The sequence below is a fragment of the Sesamum indicum genome, linkage group LG11, assembly GCF_026168435.1.
Source record: "Sesamum indicum cultivar Baizhima isolate 11 linkage group LG11, ASM2616843v1, whole genome shotgun sequence".
Lineage (NCBI taxonomy): Eukaryota > Viridiplantae > Streptophyta > Magnoliopsida > Lamiales > Pedaliaceae > Sesamum > Sesamum indicum.
Window position 1 is genome coordinate 11,582,083 of NC_142667.1, and position 13,727 is coordinate 11,595,809.

General features: G+C 31.0%; 1 protein-coding gene across 1 annotated transcript; it reads right to left on the reverse strand.

Annotated features, from left to right (window-relative positions):
- Positions 1–5,938: 5,938 nt before the first annotated feature.
- On the reverse strand, positions 5,939–6,944 carry LOC105173716 (Plant invertase/pectin methylesterase inhibitor superfamily protein). Its single transcript, XM_011095576.3, has one exon. It carries the CDS (start codon positions 6,759–6,761, stop codon positions 6,183–6,185), a length of 579 nt encoding a protein of 192 aa, XP_011093878.2. The 5' UTR covers positions 6,762–6,944; the 3' UTR covers positions 5,939–6,182.
- Between the last annotated feature and the right edge of the window lie 6,783 nt (positions 6,945–13,727).

The window sequence follows — 13,727 nt, forward strand, 5'->3', positions numbered from 1 at the left end:
TTTTATTTTGATTTATGGAGATAAATAGAATATTTTGGTCCGCGTTGATTCTTATGCCAGTAGTTCTATACTTATAAACCAATCTAAACACATGATCGATTCCCAAACAACTGGATCAATTCTGAAACATTATTTTGACACAATTAAGTTTGTTAAAACTCACAATCAAGCCCAATTCGATGTCTTTGTAAGTTATAGTCAAGCCCAGTACATAGTCCATGTAAAATGGGCCTCATATTAGCTTTAAAAAATTAAATTTGCCCGTCTTCGGATCTTCTATACCACAGTGTGCCACAGGGATGTGTGATAGACATTGGATATATTAGTTAGCACTTATCAATTTCAAAATTAATTTAACTGTTTACTAATTACATAATTAAAATATAATTTTGATTTTTTATGATTTGCTTTTCCATCTCTCCATCCATTTTCTTCCCCTCATTTTTCTTTAATTTACTATTATATAATAAATATAAGAAAATCATAAAAATTGGACACTAGAAATAAAAATTATATTTAATTATATAAGTATTTAAATCGTTGAACCAAAAGTCATTGTGGCATAAATAATAAATATTACGTTTAATTTATTTTTTTTTAGAGTTGTACCATAATTGAGAGTTTAATGCGGATCCTATATGTTTATTAATATTTTTAAAATATAATATCATACTATTAAATAAAAATAAAATTTATAGATAAGGAGTACGGCCCTTTTACGTGTTAAACACAGTGCAGCGGTTGAGCTTCCCTCCTAACACTTATTAATTGCATTAAATTTTGTATGTGACCCCTATGAAACTTTTGTTCTCAAACATGTAACACATTCATATGTAATTTTGTGTGTAAAGAGCAATACATGTTGTAATACATTTTATGATAATTAATAAATGTTGGGTAGGTAATCAAGTGTGAAATGACATCCTAATTATTTCTTACACTATTGATAATATGATAACCAATTGATAGAAATAAAATAAATTACAATTGTATTTGTTGTTTGATATAATTACAAATACATAGTTTTTGAAAAAAAATACAAATATCTTCTAAAATGGAAAATAATTATGTAGCTCCTGGATAATGAGGTAAAAATTACTATTTTATCCTTACTAAAACTTTTACAAATGTTTAAAAACATGTAAAAGAAATCTAAGGATGGGTATAAAAAGAATATTTTTGATCAATTCACTACAAAAAGTGAATTTGATAACTAATGGGTTTTATTGTAATTTCACAAGAAAGTGGTTCTTACAGTGATCTTTTTACCCACAATCATATTATCTTCGAACTCTCAACTAATATATTGTTCCAAAAAGAAAATCTCACTATATTTATGTTATTTTTACTATCCAAACAGTCCAACTAAATGTGACTTAAGGTCTGATTGGATGTCAAATTTATGTGCCGGAATTTGGATTGAAATTTAATTCATTGTTGGATAGACTATCGCAAGCCTAACCCAAATATAAGTTATCCTATGTGACCCATCCGACCGGAGAAGATACAAAGTTACCTTTTTGTCCTTGAAAATTTATTTTACTAATTTGTTTAGGGGCAAATTAGAAATTTGATACTACTTTCCTAATTCTTATCCATTAAAGTAAATAAATTATTATGCATCACATGTTTATCACTCCTTTTAATATTTACCAAGGTGGAAAATTTTGAAATATATTCTCAATTTTTTTTCGAAAATAACATGAAATCGACACCAAGCCAGAGATATCAGGATCTGCCTTAATTAAAATATTTCGATGATCATGTCAGTGAAGTGGTCTAAAAATCGTAAAATAAAGATGATTGCAATAAGTCTAAATGACAACTTGAAAAGGGAAAATATTTATAGGTTTTGGACCAATGATACAGATCCAAGAGACGACCAAATTTATTTTTAGGCTTCTTGAGCCAAAGTATCTTATTATGTTATAATGAAATCTATAAATATTTGGTCTGTATATTTTGTATTGTTTATTCTATAATATTAATTGTATTAAGAATTTTCGTAACCCATTAATTTTTCTGTAATAGTTGAGTTAGAATTTGTTTATTTAGTCTCATCACTGTTGGGATAAATTCCCAACAGTTCATATCAAATACATACAAGTAAACATAACAAAATATATCCTAAATAGTTCAACTCCACATGATAATACATTTTTGAATTAATTATACTTAGATCCCTTCTAAATATGAGAAATTATACTCTCTCCTAAAAAAATTGAAATTACAACTTACACCGCCTCTAAAAATTAATTGCTTGCACTTGACCCTCTTTTATTAGGATTTGGAAGAAAAATGCTAAACTTAGTGACAAAGTTTGCATAAATTTTAAACTGTTCCCCTCATTCAGTATCTCATTTTATAAATACAAAAAAATATACATGAGAATATTAAATTAGCAACAAAATTACGTAAGTATTTTCTGTTCAACCCAAATGAAAGAAGGTCAGGTGTGAACCAAAAATTTTCAAAGACGGAGTAAGTGTAATTTTAATTTTTATTAAAAAAGTAAATTTAATATTTTTTTAAAGAAAACTTAAGATAATTAACCCCCTTTTATTTATCATTTATTTATCCCAACCACTGAAATAAACGAGGAAGTAGTAGTGATATGGGCCAAGAAAAGGGCCAGATAGCCCGTAATGAATAGACAAACTGGCCAATCGGATGCTTGCCCCAAGACCCTGAAATGGGAATCAAAAGCTGCATAGTGAAATGGATGGTTACACTCACTACTCTCAAATTATTTATTTCAATTATTGTGAACCCACCAACCTTTTCCAGCCCCAATTTATCACACCAATTTCTTATCAACTCCCATTTCATGTGGATTGATTATTTTGTTTCAGATCTTATTGTGTTTTTATTTTATTTAACTAGTCATTGTGACACGTTTTTGTGTACATATAATAAATAATTTTATACACTTTAAAATATATTATATAAAAATAAATATATGAACAAGTACAGTACAAAAAAAAAAGAAACTAATTTATCAATTTATGAGTGTGTAGGTATGTTGTATAGATATATCTATACTACATAAAAAAGAAAATTTCATTTTTACTCACAAATAACGGTTACTTACACCGTGATACTAATTTTTTAAATTATCAAAAATATCCTTATATATTTTCAACCACTCCTACTCAAATTCTTCTTTTTAATCTATATATCTATACTAATATGAAAATTTCACTCACAAACATCACTTTGTAAAACAATTATAGCAATTTTTTTGGGTAGATAATATTGCTAACTTAGTTTATTTTAAATTATTTATTTATTTCTTTTTTTTAAAATATATAAATAATTACTTATTGTATGCATGTAGGAATGACGTGTCACAATGACTAATAAATTTTATATGTATAGAGAGAAAATTATTTATGTGATTTAAGGAGAGATATTATACCTATTAGCATGTATATATTAACTGAAATAGAAAATATAATATGATTTAAAATATAAATTAATTAAATCCGCATTTTATGAGCTACCTTGTTGGGTGCAATGATCAATCAATCTTTTCGTTTTCAAAAAATTACATATATTTTGATTTTCTTGAAAAATATATTTACTCATAATTTGATATAATTGTAGATTTTCGTGATTATTTAAAAAATTATAAATATTTAATTTAATACAGACAAAAAATGGTGTCCCGGTCCAATTGAAGTACGAAATAATGGGATGGAGTAATAGAATGAGCAGAACTGAGAGTGTATTCCCCATTCTTTGTGTACAACTGAGAAATTGAAATTGAAGCTTGAAGTGTGAAATTAGAAGTAAGAAAATAAAGTTATTCTTTCAACCAAAGCTAGGTTTTTTTTTTTTTTTTCCACTGGGGAACTCTTAATTTATAGACAACTCTTATTCGATTAAATAAAATCAAATCTCCCATGAATTCAGTTAAGAGTCATCTCCCAGCAGTTGGAGACCTAGGATCATTAAGGGTGATTGGAGTAAGCCGTGGATGAGAATATCTTTTAGAGATAAGAATGTATTTTCGAATTTTTGGCAGAGTACTTGGGGAGATACCTTTTCTCTATTAGAATTGCAAGAGTAAAGAGTTAGGTTACTTCCAGTTGAAGGCACCACGTGTTACTGTTGACGCGGTAGGTCTTAATATAAGTTTGTGCGAGTGTGGCCTTAGAGGTCCAAATGGATACCAACTTATGTCACTCGTGGATGTCACATGAATGAGCTTCTATTTTGATTTGGGAATTTCAAAAATTTGTGTGGCCTTCTTAGATCTAGACCGCTTGAGCTGATTTACCACTTTGAGGCACTTCTTGTCTAACTCCTTAGGGTTGTACTCGAATTAAGCTTTTTGGCGGGCACCTTGACCTTACTCGGACTGGGCCTCTTGGGATATTTTGGGTCTTGCATTCATTTGGACTTTTTTGCAATCTCTTTTTTTCTTTAGGACAGTTCCTTCGGAAACAAAAAAATTAAAGTCAAAATCATTTGGGTATTCTATCAATTTCAATAAAATGCAATCGGATCAAGTATGAGTTGGCGATCAAAACATATATGGATAGAATGTATAAAGGAGTCTCGAAAAATAAGTAATTTTTGTTGGGCCCTTATCGTTTTTTTAGGTTCATTAGGATTCTTATTGGTTGGAACTTTCAGTTATCTTGGTAGAAATTTGATATCTTTTGTTCCGTTTCAGCAAATTAATTTTTTTCCACAAGGGATCGTGATATCTTTCTACGGGATCACAGTTCTCTTTATTAGTTCCTATTTGTGGTACACAATTTCCTGGAACGTAGGTGATGGTTATGATCGATTTGATAAAAAGGAAGAAATGGCATATATTTTTTGTTGGAGATTTTCGTTTAGGCATCTTTGGATCAATTAATGTTTTTAGGCATAATGAAAAATTACAAATATCCCCCGTCAAATGAACAATAATTAAGTAACCCCTAAACGATGAGGTAAAAACTTACTGTTTTACCATTGTTATTTAAAAAAAATATTTAAAATAATATAAAAACAAGGGTGTGTAGAGTAATAATACATAGGTCATATTAGTTCATAAAAATATTTTAAAATTTTTCAAAAATATATATAAAATTATAATTTATAATTTAAAAATAATATTTTGACAAGTTCATCATGAAAATTGGAGGAAAACTTAACAGGAGCTAACAAAGTTGACTCATTATTATACGAACATTAAAATCATGAAGTATTTATAATTTTTCAAATAACGAGAATATACTTATAATTACATCAATTAAAAAAAATGATCATAATTTACCTATATAATAATTAATTCATAATTTCTTTAGATAATATTCAAATGGCAACCCACAGTCCAATTATGTAGCTCCACAACCCAAAAAACAAGAAAACAAAAAAGAAACTATGTCGTACGTTAGAAATTTCTGAATTTTGGAGACATGGAGGTAAGTAACACGGCAGACCCATAACTAAGTAGGACCGCATAATAATTAAGGATATTAATGTCGGTTTTACAAATTAATTACACACACTCCATCACGCAGTATCTCAGATGCATGCGACGCCACTTAAGTTCTCAACCTAATTATATAACCTAATCACGTGATCAATTGTTTTGTTTCTACGTCTGCCCACTGATGGACATAATTCCTCACTACTACTTCATGATAAGTGTGTATATGAATTTTGGATTTGATTCGATCAAATTCGAATGAATTATATAATAAGTATAATTATTTATTGTAAAATTAATATATAATTTATAAAAATAACTAATTAAACAGCAAGTATATTATATTTAAATTTTAATTAATTTAATTCGTTTAAATTTGATTTTGATAAAAAAAATTTTAAGAAAAATGACCAAATCGTCATATGTTAAGTTTATATTTCTCATTTCATTGATTTGATGCGATTAAATTTGGTTCGATGCATTATGCTTAACACTCTGACGAAGAAGAAATTGGCAAGCAGAAGCTACTAATTTCAGCAAAATTATGCACACACAAACACGGAACTAACAAGGGGCGGCACAAATATTACAAGACTACATTATGAACTCATATATGCACTTATGCATACATATATATATAGAGAGAGGGAGGGAGGGAGGAGAGAGATTTGGGAGAGTCGGAGTTTAGATCATAGAGTAGTGAAATTGAAACAGAGGAAGCCATGGATTCGATGTGGGTGTTCATCAAACTTATTCAAGGTTTGCCTCGGGACTGATCGTCGAGAAGGTTGATGAGATAAAGCGCGTTACTTGTAACTCTAGCGACGTTCGTGATCTTCCGCCGCACATCCGACCGGACTTTGCCGTCGATCTCCTTGAACCCGTCGAGGCAGGTGTCCTCGTTCGTCAAGGCGGCGCTCACCCACGTCTCCGCATTGCTCATCTGCCACCTGAAATCGGCGCCGCGCCGAAGGTGCTCCAGAGCGGCCAGCGTCTTGCTCAGCTCCTCCACGGAGTCTCCCATTTGGTCCACGCAGTCACTGAGGGCGCCCTGCTCCCTCCGCCCGCCGACCTTCAGCTGGGACAGGAACTCCGAGGCCCTGCGCACGTGAGCCAGGCTCACCCTCACCGCCGCCTGAGCCAAATCCCTGGGGGTGCTGGCGGCGGCACCGTAGGAGGAGAGGGTCCGGAGGCAGATTTCCGGGTAGCTGGCGTGGACGCAGGAGCGGCGGACGAGGTCGTGCTTTGGTGCCTCGCCGGCGTGGGTAGTTGAGATAAGCATTGTCGGAGAAAGGAGGAGAATGAGGAGACAAGAATGAAGGGTCCTTATCATTTTCGGATGGGCGGGTAGTTCAGTGGAGAGATCAGTTGTCAATGCGGCGGTTCACGGTGGCGGCGGCAAGTGTGTGTGTGTGTGGAGTGGGGGTGGCTTAAGCTTTTAGGGTAGTGGGTGATAGTGTCGGAAAGCAAGAGAGATAAGGGGGTATATATGGGCAGTTTGGATGTTCTTACAGGGTTTGCTGATATATATATATATAATAATGTAATGATATATTCCTAGATATGAGTGAGGGAGAGACATTAATTTGGTGCTGAAATTGGACCAAATTACAAGAAGAAATCTTTACTTGAGAAAGGAATTTATGCACCATAATTATGAAAATAGAACTACAGCTATCTTCACATTTTATATTCTAGTGAGAAAGTCAAGAAAACAAGCTCTAGATCCGTATTATATATTTTGATGTCTGATCCAAGTAGTTAAAACGGGTCCGGTCCTGATCTACTAATAGTTGTAGGTCGGGTCGTTGGCGATTCTAAAGTTTCCTGTAATGTGGATCTTAAGAACAACAAAACATATTAGGCTTATTGAGCAGCCCCTCACTAAGGTTCCCGATTTTTAAGTTAGAATAAGTGGGGTCGAAAACGATTTGAAAGACTTTAATGTAGTCGAAATAGTATTAAATGCTCATGATTGACAATATTTATAGTTTTTCATACCATGCTGAGTTGCTCCACGTGGCAACATCTGGAAGAACACCTGCCAAAAATGCAACGGCTGATAATTCGGGTCTTGGTCTCAAGTCGGACTGGGCGGGTTAGTTCAGCGACCCAACCCGCTAATTAGCATGTGAATCTTGCCCATTTTGCCAAAATTCACTAAATTTGTTGATATTAACAAAAAAGTGGAATGAAAATTGATATTTACTCTTGATTGATTTATCACCGATCTATTACAGGTCAAACACTTTTTTTTTTAACTAAATTGTCCTTATAAAGTTGAAAATATACCTGCCCATATAGATAACGCGTGAAGACGTATAGGGACAATTTGATCTTAAAAAGATTTATTTGACATGCAACAAGTTAGTAACAAGTTAATTTGGGGTAAATATAGATTTTTTTTATATTTTTATTAATATCAACAAATTCGATAAATTTTGACTAACAGAGGCACTTATTTGTTAGACAGATACAAACTTTAAGGGTGCTAGATATAATTTTTCAAACTACTAGAGGGTTTATATGTAATTACACCAAAAAGTGGGGGGAGGGGAGTGTAATTATCCCTAAAACTTAACATATTTAGTCCATTTGTTTTATGAGATTTATCAAACTAAATGTATCGAATTTTCACAATTGTAAGATAATTTTGAAAATTTCGTAAAATAGAAGACTAAAAGTATCGTACCCCATATCCTATGGAGTTAAAAGTGTAATTTCACTTTATTTTTCAAAATTTTACCTCTAAACAATTTTACTGATTTAAACGTCGTGTAGCACTAACAAGATATTCTAACTTGGTATTCTGTTGCAGAAAAGTGGGGCAATGATGATTTAACCTAAATTTAGATTCAAATAATATTTATATTTTTCTGCCATTAATTTGTTTTACCAAAGTTCATGTGAATGGCAAGTTGAATAAAAAATTAGATTCTGTTCTAGGTAATTGTTTCCCAACTTGAGGACTTATTTTACTTTCGGAGGGTATATAGGAAATTGTGTAGAATGATCGAGGACATTTTGGTAAAAGGATGTTATGAGGTCGGCATACATGCATCTATTTGCACAATTTGAGCTTGGGATTGGGTTGAGATGCAGCAGTAAGTACATACAAGTACATCGAGCACCAATGGGAGGTCGACACGCGTCACAGATTCACCTCCCGAAGCATCTAGATTTTACCACCGGTTTACAATTTATCTGGTACGGTGTGAAAGTTAAATTTGGATTTTATTTATGGAAAATTACATTCTTCTTCTTTTTACATTTGTTGTAATTTTTTATATTTTTTTGTGATTCAAGAGATTATACTTAATACTTCTGATATTTGGTAATATCTGATAAATAAAATTTTAAATTAGTTAAAATTTATCAAATTTGTTATATTAGTAAAAAGTTTGAATGGTAGTTCATATGTATTTTCGAATGATTATTATTGACTTATTACAAATCAAATAAAATTTTTTGATCGCAATATCTTTATAAATGTAAAGATATACCCGCCCACATACATTATTGCATGAAAGTGTATAAAGGTGAATTAGTTAGATTAAATTTATTTGGCACGCAGTCGGTGAGTAATGAATTTATCAAGGATAAATATGAATTTTTTTTTAATATCAACAATATTTGATGAAACAAAAGGGTCTATTTATTTGATAGAAACAAACGTCAAGGATACTAGATGTAATTTGTCAAAATACAAAAAATTTATGTGTAATTACACCATTGAAATTATCCCTTTTATTTAAAGGGTAAATTATATTGACGCTCTTGAGGGTGTCCTTACTTTTTGAAAATTATAATACATCCTTTGAAATTGTAATTATAATTATATTTATATTTAAAGGTAAAAATTTACACGAATATTTCTTGGAACGCACTACACTAGCATTCGTCTCAGGGATGTAGGGGTAATTTTTTCAAAATAGAGAGTATATGCGTAATTTTAATTTAAAAATTTTAAGGGTATTAATGTAATTTATGCTAAATTAAATAATTGGTGAGATTCGGACGGTTGAGGATGCATTGATGTGGGTGAGCTCAGCATCAGTGGACTATTACTAGGATTTGTTCCTCCATAGGTAGGACATGCATACTATTCGTGTTCTGTCTGTCCCTAATGAACATACATTATATTTTATGGTTCAAAAATTAATTAAATTATTCATTATTTGATTAAAATTTATGTATAAAAATTATTTTTGAGCTTACTTTGTTCACTAATTAAATAAAATTTGAATTCAGTTTTTCATATGATAAGTTTTCAATCTCGATTCGTATTTGATTTGAATTGCTAAAAAAACTATCGAGCTCGAACTGTGTCATATTCGATTAAAGCTCGTTCGACTTTGATTTAATTCTTAATTAAATTTAATTTAAATATAATTTTTTCAACTTGATAGTAATTTAAACAAATTTGGATAATAAAGGGTTCCTTTTCGATTCGGATTGTTTACAATCTTAATGATATTTATATTGGAAAACAATTATATTATATGGAGTATACTTTTGTATAATCTAAGGAGCAAGTTGAATAATTATAAAATGAAGATTTTCTCCTTCCAATTTAATTAGAACCTAAAATGCACAAACTAGCAAAAAATTAAAAAAAAAACAAGAAAATTAAATACTTCATGGTAGATAATTACTATTAAATAAAATTGATGCAAAAACTAATTTTTTACCATAAAAAAAATATTTGCTATAGCCGAAAGCCATGGTTTAATCATTTGCCATGACTTTTGACCACCATTGCAGAAACCATAACTAGCAACTGTTGTATGACTGTGGTCAATAACTATTTGATACGATTATTTATCAGTACCGATGATAATTGAATCATAGTTAAAGTTATATTTCTTATAGTTAGAGTTGTCTGCAACAACTAGAAAACAAGCATTTGTAAGTTTTTTTTTAATTGAAAATCAGTTGGAGATAGTATTTTTAGTCTACAACTCATAGTTTTTAACAGATTTAAGCCAAAAAATTTTAAGCAGTTCCCTACCGACTTCTGCAGCTCATTGATGAAATTTCAAATATTAATTGGTTTTCAACAAATACTCCAAGTACTTCATTCTTTCCTCGCTGTTCACTTTTATCTTCAATCACTCAATATTTTTATTCCAGCTAAATTTATAATTCCTCTACAAGACTACAACTGATTCTCACCACAAAAAGTATGAACTATCACAAACATCTACTTCGTAGATGTAAAAGCTGTATTGACGAATGATTTGATAATTTATGGTTGTTGACGTGTATCCAATCATGGGATCCAAAATCATCCTATTTACACACACACATATATGTGTGGCTTAATGCAATTTACTCCCCTGTAATATTATAAATGAGCAATTTATTCATCTATGATGAAAAAACATAGCAGTTTACTTTTCTATCTAATGAAGTAAATTACTATTTTTTTTTCATAAAAGAGATAATTTATTCATTTATAATATTATAGAAGGGTCGCTTGTGTTTATATATATATATATATATATCTACTTTAAAAAAAAAATTTAAAGTCATGGATGGATGTATAAAAAAGATGATGACATGAATGTAAGAGAGGTTTTTGACATGCAATGTGAAAATGGGCGGCCTTGAATTGTTGGGTTGTCCTTAGATGTGAAAGGTGTATGGATGGGGCATTGGGCACCATGGGCAACTGTATACCTTTGTTGCACCCATTAATGCAGCAATTACAGCTTTTCCTCCTCAGTAGTTGGACACCTCACACCCAACCAAACTCAGCAAACCTTCACATTAATTTCTCTCCCCACAAAATTCATTTTATTTTGATGAAAAACAAAGAGAAGTGAGATTGTAGTCCCCCCCTCCCAGTTTCTGAATCAAATTTAGTTTAGTTGACGAAATTGAAATCTTATAATAGAAATATTATAGATAAGATTTTTCAGTGATGTGCGAGTATTGATTTAATTTAATAATAGGTGTTCATGTATTGTAATAGTGTTTATAATTATATAATAACAAGCTCTCTTGAAGTTTTATGTAATGATATATACTATTGTTGTTTGAAAAATTACTAACACGCTCTAACTTTAAAGGCTGTTCAATAATTAGCCCAATACATACTCTTATGAACTATGAATTATAATTCTATTTATTTTTTAAAATTTTCTGAATTTTTTATGGACTGTGTGGACTATGTTTTTTTTTATTTTTCAAAATGTTCCATCCACTTATCCGATGTTTTTACGATGTTTTTTATTTGTTTAAGAAAGAAAAAATTACAAAAAAAATAAAGTTGACAATTCCAAACCTCCGTACAAAGATTATATAATTTTATCAAACATGAGGGGGGAGGGGTTTGTAATTTTTTCAAAAAATGAGAAGATATTCATAATTATACCAAATTTCATCAGAACTCGTTATAATTTACCGGAATCAATCATACATAGTAACTGACATGTATACTAATTATTGACGATTGAATTTTATACCGTAATTATATTCAATTTATTAAAAAAAGAAAAAGAAAAAGGTAAAAGGGGCCCATGTGGAAAGAGTTTCTAATTAGGAGTACTATTTCAAATGTTAATAATAGGGCAGCAGGGCATGTGCGAGGTGCAGGTGCTGCAAATGGTCTCTCTTCCCCACCATTTGTTCTTGTCATCTATAATTGTATATATATGTGTGAAGGATCTGCGCCAAATAATTACACACACACACACACAAAGAGTTTGGATCTTATTTTTCAAATTGATTGGTAAATTGGTAAGTAGATGCCTTAGTTTGAAAATGTAGTGATGTTAAGTTTAATTACAACAAATGACTTAAATCATAATTGTTTGTGGTATATATACTTAACTATCAGAATTTACATGATCAAATGAAACAAGAAACGTCCGATGGCAGGACTGAGATTCACAGTTTCATCATTTTGGTCGGAAGCTTTGAGTTTTACTTGGAACTTATATAAGTGATGATTTTATGAACATTTACGTCTATATTTCATAATTGTCTAGCACACTAGAGAAGGCGTAAAAGGGTTTTCTCTACTAGAGTTTTAAAACTGGACAAGGGTAAGTCTGTCTAGCTTCAGATTTGCATAATGCTAGTTGGCTGAAGCTTGCCTTGTGTGTAATTGATAGTGGATTCGGTGTATTAATGCACTTTTTATAAGATTTCTGTGGTTTTCTTTGGAAATAGTTTGAATCTTGGAATAACAATGGTGATGAAAAAGGACCAAATTTCTGATTGTGTGTAATTGATAGTGGATACGTTGCTAAGAAATTGAATTGTGTGCTGGTTCACATTGCATGTACCATGGTTGGAGTCTCGCTCCCGTGGGAAAAGCATTAACGATGATGAGACTTACATGTATGTTTATATTAATGTTGGTCGTCTTTGTGTGTTTGAATTTAGATGATTGCTGTTGGATCCCAATGAAATGATCTTTGAATTTGATTGGATGTTGTTGTTGTTGGCTTTGAACCAATATTTTCTGCTGCAGTAGAAATATTTGAGTGTTGCTTCTGTAGCAGAAAAATACTTTTACTGCAGTGAAATAAATTTTCTACAGCAGCATATTGCACCCGAAAAACAGTGTGCTGCTGCACCAGAATTTTTTGCTTAAGAAAATGTTTCTAGTTTGAATTGGCATAAAAATTCCTGCAGGCCTTGTTTCGGCATTGCTTTCACGTCTGTTTTGGAAAGAAGCAAGGAATTTAAGCATCAAATTTTTAAGAATGCGATAGGAGAGGAGAAATAAGTTTGTGAATGCATGAAATTGCCTCTTTCATTTCAATATTCAATATTCCGTGCTTTTTCGTTTTATGTTTATTTATTTTGATTTTATGTCTATATTTCAGGTCATGGAGATATGGAACGAGGTGTTCGTGAAGCTACTTTTTGTCTCCCGCGTGTATGTTTGGCTTTGTACACAATGTTGACCTTTCAGATTGTCTATTGACATGGTTGAGAATTTTGTAATGTTTATAATATCGACTGATACTTATACAATTATTTAGTTCTTGGTATGTTTGTTCATGTTGTAATTAGAATATTATACTTTTTCTCAAGTTAACTTATTAATTTATAATATATGTTAGTGATACGTTGATTGACCAATTGTGCTATTCAATATTGGTATAAATACTAACCGTATATGATAATACTTTCAATTATTAATATAAATAAAATCATAAATATTAAAAATAATAATTACTAAAAAAATATTGGGATAATTATCGTAAAAAATGGTCATAGTAAAAGTTAATTTATTGGAACAAGTAGAGCTTAGTAGTAAAAGATGATACTTTTTGCCGTT

Coding starts and splice junctions, on each gene's coding strand:
- LOC105173716 (XM_011095576.3), bottom strand. CDS start 6,761: ATGATAAGGACCCTTCATTCTTGTCTCCTCATTCTCCTCCTTTCTCCG.